The sequence below is a fragment of the Gambusia affinis genome, linkage group LG01 (assembly GCF_019740435.1).
Source record: "Gambusia affinis linkage group LG01, SWU_Gaff_1.0, whole genome shotgun sequence".
In the NCBI taxonomy this organism is placed as follows: Eukaryota; Metazoa; Chordata; class Actinopteri; order Cyprinodontiformes; family Poeciliidae; genus Gambusia; species Gambusia affinis.
This window is the reverse complement of record NC_057868.1, coordinates 42,197,253-42,218,989: the sequence shown is the minus strand read 5'-3', so window position 1 is coordinate 42,218,989 and position 21,737 is coordinate 42,197,253. Positions and strand designations below refer to the sequence as shown.

Genomic DNA, 21,737 nt, shown 5'->3' with positions numbered 1-21,737 from the left:
AGTCCAGTGGGAAAATACACATTGTGTAAAAACCAATTACTTTGCAAGACATTCAGGTTCTTTAGGTTATTGCGACCCTTATTCTAATAAATTGATTTTTAAATTACAATGTTTACATTTGTTTGGGAGCGTGATGTAGAGAAATATTAAGTAATAGTTTTATAGACCATGTTTCTATTATTCTCATTTGGGTAACTTGAAATTTTGCACAGAACTTGAAACTTGGGTTTAAAGAGGGATTACTAATAGAGGATTAATTTTTTAGGCTAATACGAACTGTCTACTCTGTCAATTTAGGCAACCAGTGATGCCAAATTGATTGAGAAGCAGGATGGTTATGAGACCACACTGGATTCTTACTTCAATGCAGAAAAAAGTGAGACCTCATCAGGGCCTGAAACAAATCCGAACAATTGCCAAACATCCAGGGAATCTTTAATTACTAAGCTGAGAACATCTGCAACTGACTCAGCAGGACGGAGAGATATGAACAAGATGGAGGACACAACTAATGGCCATCATGATTCTGCGTTAGTGAGGAATATGCTTCATGAAAATGGATATGGCTCTCCACCTGACAAGATGATGAATGAAATGAACAAAGACACAAACATTTCTCTGTATGAGCGTCGAGAGAAAAACAAACCCTTTGAATCTCTTGCAACTGTGGATTCTTTCCCTAAGGGCGACAGACCTAAAAGTGAGAGTGGCACAAGGCACAGTGATGCTCGGAAAATGAAAGACCTGAGCCCCGACTCAGAGGAGAAGGATGGCAACAAAACTGTGAACTCACATTCAGAAGTCACCAAAATAGCTCCGCTCAAACCGCAAAGATCAAAGAAGTCTTTGAATAAGGAGAACAAAGTTGTAAATCTTCAAACTCAAAGCCAGTCTGACAAAAGCACATTTGGTGCTGCTGGGAATGGACAGATGAATAAATTGCCCTACGAATCAGGAAGGAGACACGATGATGCCACTGTGCTGCAGTCTTTAGAGTTGTATCGGCAAACCCAAGTTCCCCATCAGACGACGAGTGAGTTGTTATCGCAGAAGGAACTGAAGGACTGCAGAGATTCAGCGGGGACGAGAGGGAGTTCTCTACATGAGGACAATTTTCCAAACATCTTAGAGTTTAGTTCGAAACTTCCCACCGCTCCCCCTCGCACCCTCCCTCTGAAAACACACTGGTCTCGTGATAGACCAAACAGCATCGACAGCAGCCACATCCACTACCGGACCACCAGCCAAGAAACGGCCAAGAGAAAGCAACCGGTAAACCGCCAGTTCCTTCCAGCCTGTTTATCCGTCATCGGAAACTAAAGCATTGCATGAGCTTCAGCCAGTGTGGCTTTCAGATCTTGTTTTCCAGTCATCTGAATACAAATAACATCACACACGCATAATCCTTCAAAAGTCATGCGGCTGCTAATGAGAAAGCAAAAGTTCACGTCCCTGCGCATCGTACCATTGACTGCCTCAGTTCACGTCCATGGGATCAGGAGCATTTTGCTTTCGCCCCTCCACCCTTCTCCCCGTTTCTTCCGCAGAGCTTCACATCTGCTCGGCCGTTTGAGAACGCTGTGGGCCTTTAAGCAAAGCTCATATTGCTTAAGCTTCAGGCGTCCTTAACTCTGTCAACTTAACACATAGTCTCTCCTTCCAACATCCTCACAAAATGAAGGAGGTCGTTGTTGCAAGGAGTGCAAAACCTTTTCACCTTTTTTTTTTCCCTTAAAGCCTATTTTCCCATAATTTAAATCCGTTTTTGCAAAAAAAAAAAAAAAAAGCTTTGAGCATCTGAAGCAAATGTTTTACCTTGGCACCTCTGTAGCAGCAAGAAAAGAAAAAAAACAGGAAAAAAAAAAAGGTTATTAAAAGTAATATCCTGCAGAACTGCCAAGCCGCCTCAGGGCTGGGGTATTCATATGCTGCATTTCCAAATATGAATACATCTCCCCTGAAAGGGAATTGTTGTTATTTTTTTTAATCAGACCTCTCAGTGCATGGCATTACCATTGCACTTGCAATCATTTTTGTTGACGTGATCCACTGAATGATACTTCAAGTGCATGCTTCTGACAGGAGCTCTACTTTCCAAATTCTCAGATGTACATTTAAGGAGTTGTGTGTTCATTTAATAAAAAGGAACTCACCTGTACCCTGCGTCCAGCGCTATGAAAGCAATGAATTTCAAAAAAAATGTCACATTGTTTACTAGAAATTCTACCTGTTACAATATAAGCTGGGATTCACGTGGAGCCAAAAAAACCTCCCAGCTTTCTTTAACTTCCCTTTATGATAAGCTTAAACACTTCCATTACCAGTCTTGTTTTAATGTTTTGCTTATTGTTTGTGTTTCTTCTCTTTAGGACACACCCCTGACCCCTGCCATCCACGAGGAGCATTTCAGCGAAAGTTCAGTGAGTTCAGCACTTTGATTTGTTTGGCCATATGCTAGGCGGGAATGTTGACGCTTTAAAAGAACTGTTTGTGAGTTTTAATCAAACCAGCACAAAAATGATGTCTTGATTTAGTTTTTTTTGCAGACTCAGATCCACGTCCTTTAAGAATAGGCATAGTAAGTCACTCTGATACACGATTAAAACAAATGCATTGTGTGATTTAAGTGCGCTGAAACATGACATATTTCTGACTCGACACGTAAAGCTTCAACAAACTAAATGAAAACGGTCAATAGAACCAAGGCGTAAGTTTATTAAAGTGCAAATAAGCCTTAATAAACACGTTAGCGTGTTATCTTTCTGTTCTGATAATTGCTTTTTGGACTTTTTTGAGTGCTATCAGTACATATAGAAATTGTACACTGGCTTCATTAATATAGGGCTTTGCTTTCAATGTCTCAAAATTTAATGACTACCTCTGCTAACTGTGGATATCAAACATCATCACAGAACAGGTCATGTGACACAGACATATCAACAGCTACTGTAGTCAAAAAAGTCTCTCCAACACTTTCAACATCATGGTAAAGGGTAAAATATACTTGGCTGGTAAGGGGAAAACGATTAGAACCCTTTATATATATTATAGTGAAATTTAGGTGATGCTTCCTCATATGAAAAGAAGCACAAAAATAAAACCGAATAATCAAAAATAAAATTTATGACTATTTATGGGATGGCCTGATGGGATTACTCACATGATGTTGCTTCTTTTAGGTTTTCAAAAAGCACATCCAAACTTACAGATAATTTCAATGTCATTTCTGTTTGTTTGTTTGTTTATCTCTATAGAAGGAACCATGGGAGAGACGGCTAGGCTCTGTGTCTGAGGATGACCAGGACCATGACATCCTCTACCTTAAGGAAACCCACCTGGGCATCGAGCGCAAGTGTTCCAGCATCACTGTTAGCTCGACCTCCAGCCTTGAGGCTGAAGTAGATTTCACCGTCCTTACAGATCTGCAAACGGGCATGGAGGAGTTCTCCAGGGGTATGTCAGAGTTGGGAGAGAGGGATCTTTCACCCGACGGGGGGCTGCGCTTCGGGATCGACTTGCTCCAGCAGCAAGGCCCCCCTGAACCGCCGCCTCCGTTAGTGTCCGCTCCTCTCAGCAGAGGAGCTAGTGGCAGCCCTCCGGCCAAACTTATTCAAGCTGAAGAGGTCCGACCAGAAGTCCGACCCGAGGTCAGACCAGAGATCCGACCAGAAGTCCGACAAGATGTCAAAAGACCCGACGGCCAGGTAGACTGTTCAGAAGCTTTATGCATTAAATATTGTACTCCTTTCACATTGTTTGGATATAATTCTTTAAGAATCCTCAATATTTTAAATATTTGAGAATCAAAAGATTACTGAGGTGCTTTTTGTACAAGTAGAAACCAAACCAAATCTGTCTTTTTCTTTTTTTGTCTTTTGTTTTTGTTGTTTTTGCAAGCCTGTTGTGCCTAAAAAACCAAAGAGGTCAGTGCCAGTGTCATCATCAGTGGACAGAGATCAGTTGCACAAAGAAGCCAGTCGCCTCCCTACAGTAGCGCCTCTGAGCAGAGAGGCCAGTGATGTCATGCCCACCCCAACAGTGAGAAAGACCGACACCAGGACAGAGACTCAGCCCAACGGGTCAGAGCTCACCACCACCATAGTGGAGTTCACAGATCAGGTTGGGCTCGTGGTGTTTTGATGCAATCAGAACTTGAAATGTAAAGTTATCTGCTTTGAGCAAAACACGTGACTCTGACTCGGTCTCTGTTCAAGGATCATGGCATCACGTCGCTAAGCGAGGTTTCTTACTCTACGAGACAAAGCACATCTCCAGTGAGTATAAACAGGACACCTGCTAAACCTGCTGTCATTTCTTTATCCAATCACTTGACAGACGTGAATGAGGCTTTTTTTTTTTCATCCAACATTTCTTACATACCAGAAACACTGAAACAAAAGCAGATGTTGCCCTTAATCTATTTAAATGACAGCCCAATTAAAACATTTGTACCTTATACACACAAAAGAGGGGAGAAGAGAACAAAAACTGCTCAAACAACATTTGATAGCTTTTTTTCATCATTATGGAAACAAACCAGACTCAGAGTTTGTCCACAGTGATGCACTTATCAAGCAGCTTGTATTGTGCTGGAAACAATTGACTTTTTTATGGTGTCTTGTGATGTTTTGGAAATATTTGTATTTATTATGACTCCAGAAGCACTTTGTGAAAGCATACAAACCTGTTTACATTTTGCCATTATAAAATAGTGAATTATTAGTTGAGTAAGATGAGAAGTGAATACCGTGCTGCCTTCAGGGCTTCTGTTCCCAATGTCAGAAGTGCCTCAGCAGGGGGGACTCTGTTAAAGATGCAGTAGGTAACTTTTATAAAAATATATATGTTACATATTTATTAAAACTGTCACAATACTCTGACAGCATAACAGGAGACTGCTATGCTGTGCTCCTCTGACTCTTCAATGTCCTGCTATTGCCATCTGCAGAAATGCATCATTTCTGGTCAGAAGCAACCATCAGAGCCAGGAGGAAGGTCTTAATGCTGTTAAACACAGCTGTGTATGTGCTGCTCAGACCTTCCCCCTCACAGCACAAACAAGCTCAATCTTGCCGGTTTGCAGCAGCTGAGCTAATGGTAGAGACGCAAACTAACCTTCACGGCAGGCTCCGCAGTGAGGGAGGAGATGTTGTGCAGCAGAGAGCAAGGGAGAGGGTGTGAGCGGTGTGTACATGAGCACCAAGACATTTCTCCTGGCTCTGATTGATTGTTACTGACTGGGAGCGGTGTATTTCTGCAGATGACTGGAGGACCACAGGGAGGAGACATAGGACCTAGATTTTTGCAGAGATTATATCCCATATTATAAAGTCAGGACACGGTGACTGTTTAAATGAATATGCAACAAACACATTTTTCTAAAAGTTATCTTCTTTAAAGCCGCCCTAACTCAGGTCAAGGATGTTTTTCTGTGAGCTCAAACTCAAATTCTTTTGGAGGAGCGAATCAACCCTCTCTTTGTCGCCACCATCATCCCGACTAAACGGTGTTCATTCTGACCAGGGTTCAGAAAGGGGTCTCCAAAGCAGAACAAATATTTATCTCCAATGTTACCGTACTGTTAGGAGAAGAGACCTGAAGGACTTTGGGGAGAATCAAGTGTAATGAAGCTGTAGTAGCCTGGCTCCATGACAGGAATCCTGACTCCTGACACTTCACTAAGTGAAAGAATGACACGCCTCTGTCTAGAAAACATGAAGGGCACAGCAGAGGAATAGGATGAGGCAGCGTTGTTAGACATCTGACCGAAGTGTCTGAGAGCATTTCTATGCATGTTTCAAAGGAATGTATTAATGATAAACATTAATATTTGTTACCTTTGTCCATAAATTTGCACCACCGGAATTAACCTCACTGAACACCACTCTGTTATTTCTAATACACTGCTTTGAAATAAAGTTTCAATAACAAAATTAGCACATGCATGTTATGACTGCTGGGCTTTTGGGCTTGTTTGTTTTGCCATTTAGGAAAATAATTTGCTCTTACTTGAATACAACTGTAATTTTAATATGTGTTTGGCTACTTAGCTATAGACAAAAGACTCGGAGGCTAATAATGCCCATTTCCCTGGAAGGTCGCTAGCAAATGGGACAGAAATTTTAATAGTATTGAGCTAACTATCTAGTAATTTGTGCTTGGCTGCGTTTTGCTTCATCAGGTGCACAGAAGCGGTTTTGGAAGAGAGTCGGCTGGTTCGCCTATCCTTGTCGCTGAAAACGTTACCTCAGCAACCACTCACGTCTCAAAGGTACGGAGGTAGAAAAAAAAAACAAAGCACGTGCAATCGTCTCGCATTTGTTGAAAGACTTTTATCTGCTACTCATCTACCTAGCGCCAACTCTGTGTTGCAGACGGTGAAAGGTGGATACTCTGAGACGAGGATTGAAAAGAGGATTATAATCACTGGAGATGATGACGTGGACCAAGAGCAGGTGAGGCAGGAAAGAGTTAAATAAAACTGAATCCAAAAAGAAGGAAATACTTGTGATCTGTGGAAAGGTTAGACTTGAAACACAGTTTAAAGTGAAAAATGTAGGGAAAATAAACTGAAAGATGATAAAATTGTCCATAAAGAGCTTTTAAATATATCCAGATCTTAAAAGCAATTACAATTTATTATTTCAGCTAAATTTGGAAGGGGAAATCTTGAATAGAACGTGGCAACATTTTTATTTATTGCAGGCAAACAAGATTATTAAAAACATTAGTAAGTCACTAATTAATGCGCTTATTAATTGCACTTAAATTCTCAATGTATCTTCTACAAGTAATGGAGTTTTCTCAAAATTAATCAAATTAATTATGATGTTTTAGTAAGTAAATGCGTTGTGGCATGCTAACTGTGATGTGACAAGGCTTTGCTTAAAATGTTGCGACAATAACAGCTTCTTTAAAATGACTAATAAACAGCTGAAACAAAGTGTGCATTCCATCACTGCCTATGTGTTTCATGTAAACTTTAAGTGTATTTTGAACTGAAGCTGAAAATCTTTATCGTCTTCAGTGTCTCACGAGGCTCCTCCTGTCCTTGTAGGCTCTGGCTATTGCAATACAGGAAGCCAAGCAGCAGCATCCAGACATGCAGGTGACCAAGGCGGTCGTCATTAGGGAAACCGAACCATCCGCTGAGGATCGACATGGCACCACATAGGTACAGCCGCTGTCGTGGCTCTGACTGACGCCTCTGTCTTGAAAGGTTGTGATTGTGGCTCGTCTCATCCTCAGTCTCGTTTTTACTGGAGCAAGAGTGCCCCCGTGTGGACCAGAGGTGTCAGTACCTGAGCTGAAGACGCCACCCACACCATCCCTACTACATAAGATGACTGTCAGCAGGGCTCCGGACAGAGATCCGCTTGTACAATGGTGAAATGGACCTTTTAAAACTTTCAGATTTGAAGCATTTCCTCTCGTTTTGTTCTAAGGAGCCAGTCATAGTCAAGCTGCAAAAATGCTGTATGATTCACGCTCTTCAGACGATGATCTTCCTGCAAACCCGCCCAACAAAATACAAAAACATGATGAACATTTAAAATCATGATTCAACCAAATTCCCCTGCAAAACCTCTCAGGACGTTGATGTTCAAAACATTTAGTTGAGTATTCCTTAAAGGAAGTTATAGTTTGAGGATTTCTGTTAAATTAATCACTGTGGAATAATCGGCGCTCATATTTCAGATTTCATAGAACGAAATTTAGGAATATCTTACTGATCGACAATTAATTTAATATTGCTAATGTATCTGGAACTGAATTTGTTCATTTGTTGATCTATGAAGTAGCCAATAACAAATTCAGAAAAGAAGGTTTCTGAATAATTTCCTGAAAAGTTGCCACTTCTCCACTTCTACTTCGATTGAAGGAGAAAACGACTCCTTTGACTGAACGATGATGATCGCGCGATCATCATCGTTCAGACAGATTAAAGGAGATTCTTGTCTCTCTGCCTGATTACTTTAAGTCCCTTTGTCTTTTCCAGCCAACTTGTTTTCTGCGTGTTTGTTAACTTGACGTGGGGGTGGCAAGTATGCAGGGATGCATACATGCTGCAGGAGCTGCTGTTGCACAGTGTAGCTGTTGGATTGATTCAGAACAGTGTGAAGTAATGATGCTTTAGATTGAGCCCAAGTTTCTCTCCTCTCCCTACCTTTAGACAAGCTTTCACAGTCCATCTGGGTGTAAAAGCCACTTTGGTTTTGTGCGGTAAAGCTCGTAGAGTAGACTCAAAACACAGCTGCATCGGTAAAAGTAGTATTTGAGATAATGTCTGCATGATATAATTTCTTGCATTACTGGATTGTAATAAGACTATAAAAATGGATGTTGATGCAGAAGGAAGATTATGATGGAAGCAAACTGGCAGATCATAAAGATTTAGGCTCAAATATTCACAATTATTCTTTTAGTGAAGGAACGGGAATATCTGTTCTACTCTATAACGGGAAACTCAGTGAAAGTGAATCATTATGATTGAGCCTTTTTGATGGTGCTGTACAAGATATCTAAACATATCAGTTCATTTTGTTTTTAATTTAGATCTTAAGGGACGTCAGAGGTTTTGCAGGCCAGCGTTTTGTTGCACTGTTTTTTTTTGTTGTTTTTTTTTTGTTACTGACTTGCAACAATACTTTGCAACAAAACTGTTTTGCTTACATGGTATTATGCATCTGAACTCTTCTGATGTGTCATGTAAAGTACGCCGTCCTAAGTAGAATACAGTGTAGGAGAAACATCTCTGAACCTTTAGCTGTGTGGGATTTAGTACATGAATGTTAGTCGAATGCCACAGACGTGTAATGTGCCAATTGAGATAGCAGTAAAATTGTACAAATGGCGGTTTTGTATTGAAAAAAAAAAAAGCAAAAAAAAAAAACAACTTTTTTATAAATGAGGTCCTTTTAATTGCAGAAGTGCCAGAGAGAAATACATAAACTTGGCATGACAAGGTTTCCCTTTAAGTATGCTGTCTTTAAGATGTGGAAAAAAAACAATTAATGAATACAATTTCTGCCTGTTTGCCAAACTCATATTTTAATCAAATTTATGCACCATGGAGACAAAAAAAATACATTCAGCAAATTAAAAATAGGACAATGCAACACATTGTCATGTCAGGTTTATGAATGCACTACTGATGATTTTTGCTTTCAAACACTAAACTTTACAATGTTCACGTGTGGTGTAACTTCTGTTGTGTTTCAGATTTTGGTTCTGCATTTTTAAAGAGTAAAAAACAAAACAAAACAAAAAACATGACATGGCAGTGTCCAGCTGGAGGGTTGAAGGAAAGAGAAATGCAGCCTTTTTTTTATCCCTTGTGCTGTTCTTTTGTTGCCGTTTGGTGGATTGTAGAAGACGTGAAGTACGTTAGTGAATGACCATGGGCAGGATGTGCACTAGGGGGCACCAGTTACCTAAAAGTATTGAGCTTTGCATCAACACTAAGCGAACCCAGCTGAAATACTTCTCACCATTCACATTAACATTCTGCGTAAATCAAATCCTGTTTGGAGCAGCCTGTTGGGACAGACTGACCAGGATAGGTTGAAAAGAGGGCACGTTTGTGGACGTTTGATATCCAGGAAGACACAGCTTGGGAAAGCCGTGTCTGATTAACTCTTGTCTCTCCGCTCCATGTCCTCTGCTCTGCTGCTCTCCATTGCTTGGTGCTGTGTCTTTGCTGTACATTGTGCTTCATCCAAACAACAAATAAAGACCGAAAGAAAGCTGAAGATGAGTCCTGTTTATTATGTGTGCAGCAGCTCTTTCCTTTACGCTTAAATTTGCAATTGCAATGGAAGAAAGTGAATCTAAATCTCTTAATTGTAAAGAGCTATCAATTGGCTTATAGTTGCACTCTCATGCTGCATTCCAGTTTCCCTGGAAATCGGGGTTGGGTTTGACATCACCATTCCAGTTAACATAGTTGAAAGTTGGGATTTCAAGTTTTGAAATCCCAACTTTCAACAGCCTGTCAATGCCTATAGATATTGTTTACAGTACCTCTTATGAACATAATTTTAAGCTTTACTTTCTATAAGCAAACACCACTTTTAATTTGTTCAGTGTAGAGTTGCAGGCGCTACATGTATCATTGACTAGATGGGCTTGCATGTTTGTCTTGTACTGAACCCGTTTCCACCACAGCTTACAAATGTCGATGTGAGGAGCGGCCATGTTGAAATGCAAAGTCAGCCTTGCATGTTTTTAACTGGAAAAAGTTAGTTACTCTCACTTTCCCAATGGGAAATTTGACTTTGGGGAGACATTCCAGTTGATTTTTTTTTTAGTACAACTGTAATGCATCACTACTAATTGAGTAGCATCTGAAGGCAATTACTTGTACTGTATTTGATTCCAGGGTATTAGAATAAAGGGCCAAATGACAAATGTCTCAGTTCCATCATACTTTAACATTTTAAATTGTAAAAAAAAAAAAAAAACATTTTGAAAGCCATCCATTATTTCCCATCCACTTTATATAAGCATTACTTTGTTGAAAAACTACATTCATGAGCTAATTGAAGTGACTTTTAGGTCAACAATGGACATTTTTATGTTAGTGTAATGTTTCAGAAGGCAAAAGGTAGAGATGTAGAAGTGATGCAAAAGGGTGTCAAAATCTTAACCACATGAGCGAAAAGAAAGGCATCACTTTTAATTTAAAGAACATTTGGCCCAACGTTACAACGGGGACAGAAATGAGGAAAATGACATGATCTTTATTCAAAGCAGACTGATTCTTTCAAACCGTGTGTGTGTGTGCTAGACACACACACACACACACACACTGACCAACCGACAGCGAAACACTGAGCTGGTTTTGATATAAACTATGCTAGAAAAGTCAGAAAACGGGACCACATATTGTATAACAATGCTCATCAGGACAGAAAGACGACAAAAAGCATTTAGTTTTCCCCCCCAAGGTTCGAAACATTCAAAGATATGATTCAGAGAGAGCTAAGATACAGGGTGGATAAACAAAAACAAACGTAGTCCTGAATGATAAGTCGGATGGTAATCATAAGACTTAAGGCTCATTTGGGACCTGAGGATTTCATACATGTATGTCTTGGTTATACACTGATGATGGAGCAAGATGGGACATTTACACAAGCCAGCTGCTTGATAGAAATTAAGCGATATGAGTACAGGCTGCCTTTTCCCACGATGCAACAGGTATAGCTGCACTGTGGCAGCCACTTTGGTTCCAGTCAGTTTCATGGCAACTTGTAATGTCAGGAATTGAAGCGGGAAAGAACAGAAAGGTCCCAAATTCTGTCTTGTTTTAAAGCAGTGAAGCTTAATCCCCATTTTCTTTTTTTTTTATTCCATTTGATGGGATGATCATTTCCTCTCAAAGAGAAAGACTTCATACCTCCAATCAAGCTTCAGTAAATCTCCACTTTAGATAAGCAAATAAGCGATGTAGGTCGCCTCCACTCTCAGTTCTGTTTTCTGAAGGAAAAGCTCAGTGGTACACCCACTAAATAACTCCTTTTAGAAAAGAACCCGCACAACTCCTTTGGGAAAGCATGTACATGTCCTAATTTATCCGCCAAGGTGAAAAACATACAAGAATATCCACTAGTTAGAAAGTAGATGAGAAAAACTCTTCTTCAAAAAAGGCTGGAGTCAGTCGAGTCAAGGCGTCCCTTTCGGTTCCATAAAAGCAAATTCTGAAAGCGGCGCTTCCTTTCAGCAACCACTTTAGAAAAGTGAAGAAAAGGATCTTCCTCACAAAGAAGACCTTTTGTGGGCCAGAGAGGAGAGACATGGTAGGGTGGAGAAGGGAAATTAGGCTTCAGGCCTTGTGTCGTCTCTGACCTGCTGTCCTTCCACTCTGAATAAGAAGCTGTAATTTCTGGGTGTTTGTCATAGCAGCATTCTGCCTGTGAGAACTACAGCTCCAAAGCTCACCGCTGGAAATCCCAAGGACTTCGGAGCTGCTCCCGTCGCTATGGAACCTGGAATACAGAATCAGATAACAATTAAACAAAACCAAAGCTTTGTTTCTATAATGTACAAAAGTGTTGTATCTAAAATATATAATCAAAACGTTTCCTTTACGGTTATCTGAACTGTTTGGTGTGAGTACACCTGTATGTCACTAGATGGCGGTAGCACAGCAAGCGAGCTCATGAAGACTGTGGAAGAGCTTGAAGACTGACACTAGTGAAGCAACAGTTTTGATCAAAAGCAAACATCCACTTTCAGTTTTAAGTGCACAATGGAGACCATTCTGCTACCTGATGATGTGCGTAAAAGATACAAATTTAACGGCTACTGTGTGAGAAAAAAAAAATGTTTTGATAAAAAAACAAAATCATTTAGCAGGATTTACTGTGAAAAATGACTCATTTGGAAACATGCAGTAGTTTATCAATTAAATGCAACTGTGGGATATGTTTAGAGGGTTTAAGTGGATGTTCACACTTTCATCAATGAGATTATTCAAAGTCACTGTCTTACTGTGTAAAAACAAGAGAATAATAAGCTACAAAGCAGCAGACGAGAAAAAAATGAAACATAAAATCCCTAGAAACTAGAAAATTCACATATTAACAATAGTATAAACATGCATTTTAAAGAGACTTTTATTGCGATCGCCGTCATACCTTCCACTTTAGGAATGGTAATCTGGCGACTGCTGATGCCCTCCCCTCCCTCGCTGAAAGGTTTAATTTGGATGACATAGTCTTGGTTGGTTGGGAGCGACAACTCCAAGGAGGTGTTGTTGGTCTCCACCACGCTAGGGCGGCTGTGTTTGTCCTGGCTGTACATCACCTACAGGAAACAGAGTTTAAATGTGTGTGTCGTGGCTTCACGTCATTCCATGCACTTGGCATCAAATAAAGGGGTTATATTAATGTCCAGTAATCAGATTTAAACAAGTCTCTCAATCGTACACAGCAAACATTTGCAATGGCCTCTTCGGTGAAGCTGTGAAGATGCAGTTCATTAATCCGGACTTTTTAATTACTGCTTGTGCTACGGACGCTTTCTCTGTTTTACCCCCTACTGAGCTCTGCTTACTGTAGAGCAACTTTTTATTGTAATAAAACACTATCTGGATCATCGACATTCAACAATATACATCAGTCAGTTTTCCTCGTGCTGGAGGATTCGTCTTGTTAGAAGACAGTTCCTTTCCACTGTCGCCACATGCTTGATCAACACACACAAAGTGAGTAACTCTTTGGAACTGGTTTTTAACTACAGGCTTTGATTGTAATATATCATCATTAATATTGAGCTGGACTGTAAGCAGCTGCTGGGACAATATGATTGTGTTTTACTAAAAAGAATTTAATGAACCTGAAATTAGTTTGAAAAACTTGGATTCTACTCCAGAGTATTATTTATTCAGGAGTAGGTCTTGTAAGAAACTTTAACATTTTTTATTTTTTTTTATAATTTGGTGCTACGCCAATTGAACTGAAAGATATTTAACGAAGAACAGAACTGTCAAGGGTGGGGAATGAAATCTATTTTTTTTAATCCACTTGCAGATATAGATAATTTTGAATTGATTAATAAATGTAAATTCTCCATCATCTTAATGCTTTTTGATAGGCTAATATTGATGATGAAATGCCTTAAGAATCCTAGGCTGATAGAAGTTTCTCATTTTAGACCTAGGAAGTTTGTACAGATTACAAAGTGGATTTCGGGAATTTATATGTGATCAAAACTCCGAGATAAAAATCCTGTTAGTCAGATTTTAATTGGGATATTGATAAATAGATTTCCTCCTTAGTCTGCCTCCTGATTACTTAATTTTGTTCAAGTTTGTGTTATTTCTCTGTTCTATTCTTACTATTATCACAGGAAGTGCATATTTTTAGTTTTCTCTGGTTTATGTCACATCTTATAATAATGTCTAAAGTCCACTGTGGGTGAATTCTTGCTTTTCTATTACCGGTAGATTCCTTGATTTGCGACATTTTTCTTTATTAAAAACTCCTCCCCTGCTCCCTATTCACTCTGCATAAAGTGTTTCATTGAACCCTTATAGAGGTGTCATTTTCTACAATATTACATATTCCACAGTTAAGCAAACACACTGAAATACTTAAATGTGTTGATCACGTATAGTAAATTATTCCCCTTGGTTACCTTGAAAAGAAAACACTTTTCTTATGTATTTCATGCTTACAAAGTGCTGGGGCTTTAGAGTAGACAATATTTTGTATTTGTACATCAATATTTTACAGTGTGAAGATGAGCATAAATCCTTTTAGTCATAAATATTTTCTGGTTTCTTGCTTTATCATGAAATACTTATCTGTCTTGTCTTTCTGGCTCTTGCTACTATATCTCGGTCTGATCTATTCCTGCCTGCTCTGGCCTCGCGCCAACCCCTGCCTCCCACAGCTGCTCCCCATGTCTGCCGTTTCTAACCCCACTTATGTCGCCGTGGTTGTTCGCCAGACTTTAACCATCCAGTAATCATTCAAAAATTTTTCCCCAGTTGTTTTTCTAAAGGTTTACAGCTGTATTTTCCTGTGCTTAGCCTGTGCAGGGCTGATTTTTCTTTTTTTTGTTGTTTTTTGCGCATAACCTTTTGCTGCTTGAGTTCAGATGTTGCCTTTTGAAATCCCACTTGAGTCTCTTGAGTTTCCTTGCCTTTGAGCCCCAGTGAGGTCAACGTATGTAATGGTATTAAAGGACACTGTCAGGTCAGCTGAAGATTTCTTCAACATGAGAGTTTAATGTTCTGTGTAAGGATGTAAGAAGGTAGAAAGCTCATGGCTAAAAATGAAAATCACATATTACTAACGTGTGAGACATTCAGAAAGGAAAAACAACCACCTAAACATAGATTTGTTAATATGACGAATCTAGAAAACATTCCCATCTCTTTAAACGGAGTTACATAATGATTTGTTTCAGTTGTTTTCTAGTGATGCTGTTTACCAGCTAATTTAAAGAGCATAAAGGTATTTACAAGTTAATGCAACTTCACAACACACTAATAGTCTTAAAAATTATGTAAATGTAGACTTATAGTCTTATGTAGACTATAAGTCTGTATTAAACTATGCACTCTTCTTCTTAACTGTGATTCCTCCTAGGTGCGGCCTCTTTATAGGAAAATGTGAAACTCTCCACTTTTTACCTTGTATCCCGTGACTTCGGACTCATTCTCCAAGGCGTGTACCTGGTCCCACCTCAGAATGACTTTGGAGTTGGAAGTGTTCCACATGATTTTAACTGGGGCTTGACTGGGAGCTGCAAATGGACGACAGGGTGTGGCATGAGTGCAAGAAGAAAAGCAACAAGTGGGTGAATAAATAAGTAACTCAGATACACAAGAACTTGTCGATAGTTTGTAAAGCCTCTGTTAGCAGTGATCTCTGCTAGGAAAGTATTCTTGAAGGGATGGAAGATTTTCAAACATCCAACATCGAATAAAGCTAAACATGATTAAATCTCACATCCCTGACTGAAAAGTGTTTTTTTTCCCCGTTTTTTAATAATCTGCACCACAAGGTTCTCTTGAGCATGCCTAAATATTTGTGCATATGCTTTTGACACAGTAATGTACACTGCAGAACCCATAAAGTATGTGAATGGTGCATTCAAGGTACAATAAAAGGGGAGGAAAAGAATCCATCTTTGCCCAGATTGATGAAACACGCTGAAAGTTAATGTAACAGATATTTACATATAAATCTGTGCACACAAAAAAAATATTTATAACACTGACTACGCATATTTTGAGGGTGAAAAATCCCTTATTGAGTTTTTCAGCTGTAGTTCCCTTATCCTGGGAAAGAATATCAATATCAGTTTACGTCCTGAATTATTTATTTGAGCTGCTCCTTCTCTGTGCCGAGATAATTATACAAAGAAATTCAATAGACTTTTGATCATTATTATTACGTCTTATACATTTTTTCAAGACGGGGTCAAAATTATGCATTCAGTTGCATAATGTACACATCCAATGTACACATACATCCCCGTCAATATTTTGGTTTAGGGGAAGGAATTATATATTTTAGAGTGCACACATGATTTTGACCCTCTGCGTATTAGAGAAAACTGGATCAAATCAAATCTGTGCAACCAGTCAAATACAGTGAACCTGTGTAATAATCCCCTTTAGAAAAACACTTTCTTAAGTATAGCTGCAACACACAAATTTATTAAAATATCAGCTGACGCAGAGAAAAGGCTAGGCCGTAATCTTCCTACAGTTGGTGCTGACCACTTTCCTCAATCTAATATGTGCTCAATAGACTCTGGCCCTAAAGGTAGGATGAAATGAAGAAACAACAACAAAAAAAAAGACAGGAACAAGGAAAATACAACACACAAAAGGACATTTCCATTCGCCAACAGCATCTTTAAAGTGGAGTCCTTACGTGGTTTCTTGGTCGTGACATTGACTATGCTGCTCTGTGGACCCACTCCGGCACTGTTATAGGCCCGCAGGGACATGTAATAGGTACTGCTGCCCTCCAGATCCCTGATGAGTACTGATGTTTTATTCCCCTCTGTTCTGACCACACTGGCTGCATCCGGCTTTTCCTTCTCTCCCCAGTAAAGCAGCTAAACACAAAAGATGCTCGGGTTACACTTCGTCGGTTCGAGTCTATTATTTTAACTCCTGCCCTTGTTGCATGAAGTGTAAAACAATTGATTTTAAGTAAAAAATAACACAGGAAATGCAAAGAGAACACCTCGTTCTTAAATTTAAAAAAAACATAATGCCAATTCTGTCTGCATCCGTTACATGTTAAATAATGTGAGCATCTGCTGGCCTGACCTCGTAGCCAAGGATACGTCTGCGGCTGTTGCTCCACGCCAGCGGCTTCCAGGTGACCTCCACTTCAGATGCTGAAACACTCCTCACCCTGAGCCTCACTGGAGCTCTGCTGGGTTCTGAGGCACACATGATGCTTAGAATTACATGCATTCTCTACACTCACAAACACAGCATCACTCTTAAAAAAAATAGTGCAGCTAAATTTGTTTTGTTCACAACTGTGTGCAGAAACACCCCTCCCTTTTTTGTGTGTTGTATTTCACATACAAGTGAAATAGTATTACAAGAGAATGGGGGTTTGATGCTGCAGAAATACAAAACTGAAATACCAATTTCAACATGTGGAAATATAATAATTTGTAAATTTATATTTTTGGACTGTCTGCAGAGGTGACTTCATACGGTTTTGGAAGACAAGATGCTTTATTTTGCGCACCTTCTTCTGCTGAGTAGATGGTAGTAACCGGGCTGAAAGGTCCTTCGCCCTTGTTGTTGTAAACGCCGACTTTGACTTGATAAGGGGAGAAGGGAGGGATGGTCTCGTTTTTAAATACGTATCTTGAGGCATCAGGGGACGTAACGGCAGCCTGCATCCAGCCCTGAGCCCCAAGTGGGCGGAACGCCACCACGTAGCCAAAGCCCGGACCACCCTGCATCTCCTCAGGAACCGGCTGAGCAGGCAGGAGATGACAGACAGACGACTCTTTACAAACAAGCTTGAATGAGAGAATTCACAGAAATGTATATGTACTGCAAATGTAATGCTGAATGAAACAACCAAATCTGGGATATTTTGCTAATCCAGCCAAGTGTTGCATATGGACTAATGCAGTCTTGAACTGATTTACCTAAAAGGGTTTGGTTAACAGTTTGGTTGAGATTGACTCGCATTTAGCATTGAGGCCAAAGTGGGTTGGAAAGAATAATCCATTCTCTGGCTTACTGAAAAAGTAAACACAAGCAAACATCAGTCTGGTCCAAATTTGAAAAGATAAATGAGCAAGAGGTGGGGTCCCTATTGGGAACTTTGTAAATCCATTTTGTCTTTTAGCAGATACTTTAAAACCTGAGAGGAATTGTCAGGATTTGACTTGAGTTTGATAAAGCACTGGTAACGACAAGACAGCTGTGCCATAGCATCTCTAAAATTGCTCTAGTGGGACAACCAAGATTAACATCAGCTCATGTCGCATGCTGGAAGTGTAACAGATGAAGTGCCAAAAAAGTTCAGGATAGTTCTGATCGAAAAGTATGAGACATACATCACAGTTTGGGACTGCAGAACTGCAGAACCATTAGGATGGAAACAGTATTCCTCCTTAAGCAGGAATATTATCCCGGCAACAAATCAAACCAATGTTTAGACATGTTTTAGGGATCACAGAAGTAAGTCTAAGGTATTAACTTGGCCTTCAACTTCTCCAGATCTGAATCTGATCAAGCACACGTTTCATGTGCTTCACAAACAAATCAGTTCCCTGGAAGCTCTGACTTAAAACCTACAACACTGTTGGGTCTATTTTAGTTCCTAACCTGCAAGGAATCAACCAGAGACACAAATTGCTTTTCTGCAGAAAAGAAGCTGGTAAAATCTCAAACACTGTTGGGATGTGTAGTTCAATCCCCAACTGCCTTTTATTATGATTACAAAGAAAGAGGTTGGCTTTTTCACACAATGGATCAAAGACCTTTACTACAGGATGATCTGGAACCTTCTGTTGACGTGCCCTTACAAGGACACGAGGCTGACCATTACCAATCAGTTTCACAGGAAGCTAATAAAACAATCAGCTAATGACCACAGCAGCTGAAGACGCAAGAATGTGTAAATGTTTCTAGCCTCCAGGCAAACATCCTAAAACCGTTTATGATGTACTACAAAAGAAATAAACTAAGTAAGAAGCTAAGTAAATATCACACAGAATAATAATATGAAAACATTACCTTAAACTCATAAGTAAATGAACCTAGATTATTTTTTCTAACAAACACGTAAAGGACCTGCTGGCACCATCTGTGTGCCAAGTACAACAGAACACCTTCAGGGTTGGTAAAATCTCATCAGGTTGACGTGTAGTTCAAAAAGGTGGTCTAAAAATGCGGCGTCTGGTCTCTAATCTAATTATCTAACTCAACAAACCGGATCACAGGTTTTAACTCTGTGTTTTTTAAACGATCCAAATTATCTCCCCAAAGCATAAATCAGCATTTGGTACACTAAAAACACCGCATTTTGAGGAGAGTAGTGACAGGAAAACTAAATGCATGAGCTACTAAAAAACATATATATATAAGAATTATGAAGTTTTTCAATATTGTTGGACAGAAACAGGTGTTGACAAAAGTGTCAGATGTAAAGCTGACACAGCCAAAACCTTATTTTATTTATTTCTGTTATTATTTTTTATTTTTATGTCACTTACGTGACATGAAAGGCTTTGTGCTTTTATGCAATAAAGTTCCTAATGATACATCTGTTTGAGGTACATTGTTTGACAAGATCATATTCCACTGTCAGGTATAGGCTGCAATACGCAATAAAATGTGAGGAGACAACAAGCAAATAAGGTTTCCTCAGATACAACTCAATTATATTTGTCTTTTTAACATGTAGCATTTTGTGCACTTCCTTCTTACCCTGCCTCTTGTTTTCTGATTGCTAGAAAACACTCAAGCACCTGAGGAAAATCAAGCAGGAATGGGTGGGTGTGTTCCTCTTTTTCTTTCGAGTCCTTGACGTTTATCGGCATGTCATGCTGTTTGTTGGCTGATTTTAATTTGTGAAAACAGGAAGCGTTTTGGTATTTGTGAATTTCAATAAAAAGCCTCCAGCTCTTTTAAAGGTACTGAAGCGAGAGTTGATGAAAAGTGAAAGAACTCGGAGCACTTCTCAAGGTTTATTTTTCTATTTGTGAAATGTGGAGTTGAGCTTTACATTATTCTTCCTACTTACTTACAAATTCTTTAATATTCAGGTTCCATCTTAAAATATAGATATGATCCTTCCATATATTCCCTAGAGCACTTTGTTTCCTGCTTGCAGATTTATTGGGAGTTCTTGGAGTTTCTAAAGGTAGAATCATTTATCAGGTTCCTCTCTTATGGAACCAGTTTACAGGTTTTGTCTGTAATGCAAACCGACTTTTAAAAAAGCCCTTTTTTTCCAACCTTTTCTTTGAGAAACTAATAGTTATAGGCTTACGTTATCCTGGGCTTTCTCAATATCTATTCTGTTAAAGGTGTCTTAACTTTTCATTTATGTATTACTGATATCTAATACTTTTATTTATTTTTTGAGTTCTTTATTTGATACTCAGTTTTCTTTGTCTTCTTAGCCACAAAACAGTTGAAAAAAATGGCCACTATTCCTGAATTTGGCTTTGCTTAAGGGTTCCTGTGAAGCTGTGCGTCACTTTAGTATGATTCTGAATCTGACTACATTGAGCTTAGTTTTACTGAGATTCACTGAACTGAATTTAATTAATATGTGCTGAACTGGAATTCAGATATTGAAACAGGATGTGAATGTTTTGACAGTTTGCACCAGCCTGTATGCACAGCCTGATGCCATATAGCCTCTTTGTCAGTGAACACTACTTAGTTGAGATGGACTCTTATAAATCATGTAATGATAACTTTACAGTTGATGTCTCTGAAACAGCTGACTACAGATTCAGAACTGCCTAAACTTCATTTTTATGAGCTAAAAGTGAGTACAAAGCAAAACAGAATTGTGTTTGGTTGATTATTTCTACTTTCTAAATAAACATGATCTCCTCTGACTATGTCAAACAGTACATTTAGCTATTGATGGTTGTTTGATGTTGTTTACTGGACATCAGTCATGTAAACATTTATCAGCAGAGAGAGAAAAAAACAATCCATACGCATTTCTTTGGTGCGGTTCTTCTTTGAGGGTTTGCTGGGCTCTCCTGTTCCAACACTGTTGGTTGCCAAAACTCTGAACTCATAATCCACCCAGGGACTCAAGTCAGTGACTGTGGCCGAGAGCTGTTTTCCCTTTAACGGTTCTAGAACTGAGAATCATAAGACAAAGATCTTATCAATACCGGGAAAAAAAAAAATTACAAGGAGATATTCTCATCACCTCACTGTTAGTGTTGTAAAGAAATAACAATTACATCCTTCACCTTTATAAAAAAAAATAAAAAATCTACATATTAAAACTGCATTTCTCAGAGACCTAAAGAAAATGTCTTCAATTGCATTAGCCTACCGGTGGCGACGGTTTGCCATCCAAGAGAGAAGGGTGTTCTAGCCTGGATGGTGTAGCTGAGGAGGGGACTGTGGTGGTCCAACCCTGGCCTCCAGGAAAGAGAGGCAGTAGTCTCAGTCATCTCAGTGACCTGACAGTCCAAAGGTGGGCCTGGAGGACCTGGAAGGATGATTAGTTACACTTCACTTACACAGAAGATAAGTACTGCAAAGATTAACGAAGACACGAGGAAGAAGACATAAGACATGGAGTGGGAGAGCCATGCTTAGAGCTGATTGAACAAACAGATTAGAAGAAATTAAGGGTAGCGGCTCCAAATAAATTTCAGCATCTCAAGTGCAAAACCTATCCAAAGTCAGTCAAAACTCCTCTTTTATTCTTATTTGTGTTCCTGAAATGCATTCATAAGAAGTTTTCTAATGTAGTGATTATTACTTTGTTTCACAAGTAATACGTAGTGACTACGTAGTCACACTCTACTGGTACTATCAAGTGGTCTTAAAATTTATTAAATTCAAAAATCTGTGACTGTGTTTTCTGGTGATTAGATTGTGTGATATGGTAAATGTCTAAGCAGGCAATAAATTGTTTGTGCCACAAGGTCTTACAATTTATTAAAAACAAAAGTGACGCATGCAAACAAAAGAAAAGGGATAATTCTGTGAAAAAGCACTTCATGTCCAATGTAAGATACAGGGA

At 39.3% G+C, this 21,737-nt stretch overlaps 2 protein-coding genes across 9 annotated transcripts in view; one reads left to right on the top strand and one right to left on the bottom strand.

Moving 5' to 3' along the window:
• Positions 1 to 10,502, top strand: part of si:dkey-178k16.1 (band 4.1-like protein 1) — a 43,276-nt gene extending 32,774 nt beyond the window's left edge. For 4 of the 8 annotated variants that reach the window (XM_044125652.1, XM_044125643.1, XM_044125625.1 and 1 more), the window contains 9 exons: positions 298 to 1,272; positions 2,370 to 2,420; positions 3,255 to 3,704; positions 3,898 to 4,119; positions 4,215 to 4,274; positions 6,182 to 6,271; positions 6,375 to 6,455; positions 7,058 to 7,174; positions 7,249 to 10,502. In XM_044125652.1, coding sequence (XP_043981587.1) covers positions 298 to 1,272; positions 2,370 to 2,420; positions 3,255 to 3,704; positions 3,898 to 4,119; positions 4,215 to 4,274; positions 6,182 to 6,271; positions 6,375 to 6,455; positions 7,058 to 7,174 — 2,046 coding nt within the window. In that variant the 3' untranslated portion in view covers positions 7,249 to 10,502. The remainder of the gene's footprint in view (positions 1 to 297; positions 1,273 to 2,369; positions 2,421 to 3,254; positions 3,705 to 3,897; positions 4,120 to 4,214; positions 4,275 to 6,181; positions 6,272 to 6,374; positions 6,456 to 7,057; positions 7,175 to 7,248) is intronic. The other 4 variants (XM_044125680.1, XM_044125687.1, XM_044125670.1 and 1 more) reach the window with 2 other exon arrangements.
• Positions 10,503 to 10,656: 154 nt separating this feature from the next.
• Positions 10,657 to 21,737, bottom strand: part of cntn3a.1 (contactin 3a, tandem duplicate 1) — a 93,411-nt gene continuing 82,330 nt past the window's right edge. Inside the window, exons 17-24 of the mRNA XM_044115159.1 lie at positions 21,039 to 21,197; positions 20,689 to 20,838; positions 17,238 to 17,504; positions 16,802 to 16,917; positions 16,398 to 16,584; positions 15,146 to 15,258; positions 12,642 to 12,810; positions 10,657 to 11,990 (exon numbers count right to left, since the gene is read on the bottom strand). Coding sequence (XP_043971094.1) covers positions 11,899 to 11,990; positions 12,642 to 12,810; positions 15,146 to 15,258; positions 16,398 to 16,584; positions 16,802 to 16,917; positions 17,238 to 17,504; positions 20,689 to 20,838; positions 21,039 to 21,197 — 1,253 coding nt within the window. The 3' untranslated portion in view covers positions 10,657 to 11,898. The remainder of the gene's footprint in view (positions 11,991 to 12,641; positions 12,811 to 15,145; positions 15,259 to 16,397; positions 16,585 to 16,801; positions 16,918 to 17,237; positions 17,505 to 20,688; positions 20,839 to 21,038; positions 21,198 to 21,737) is intronic.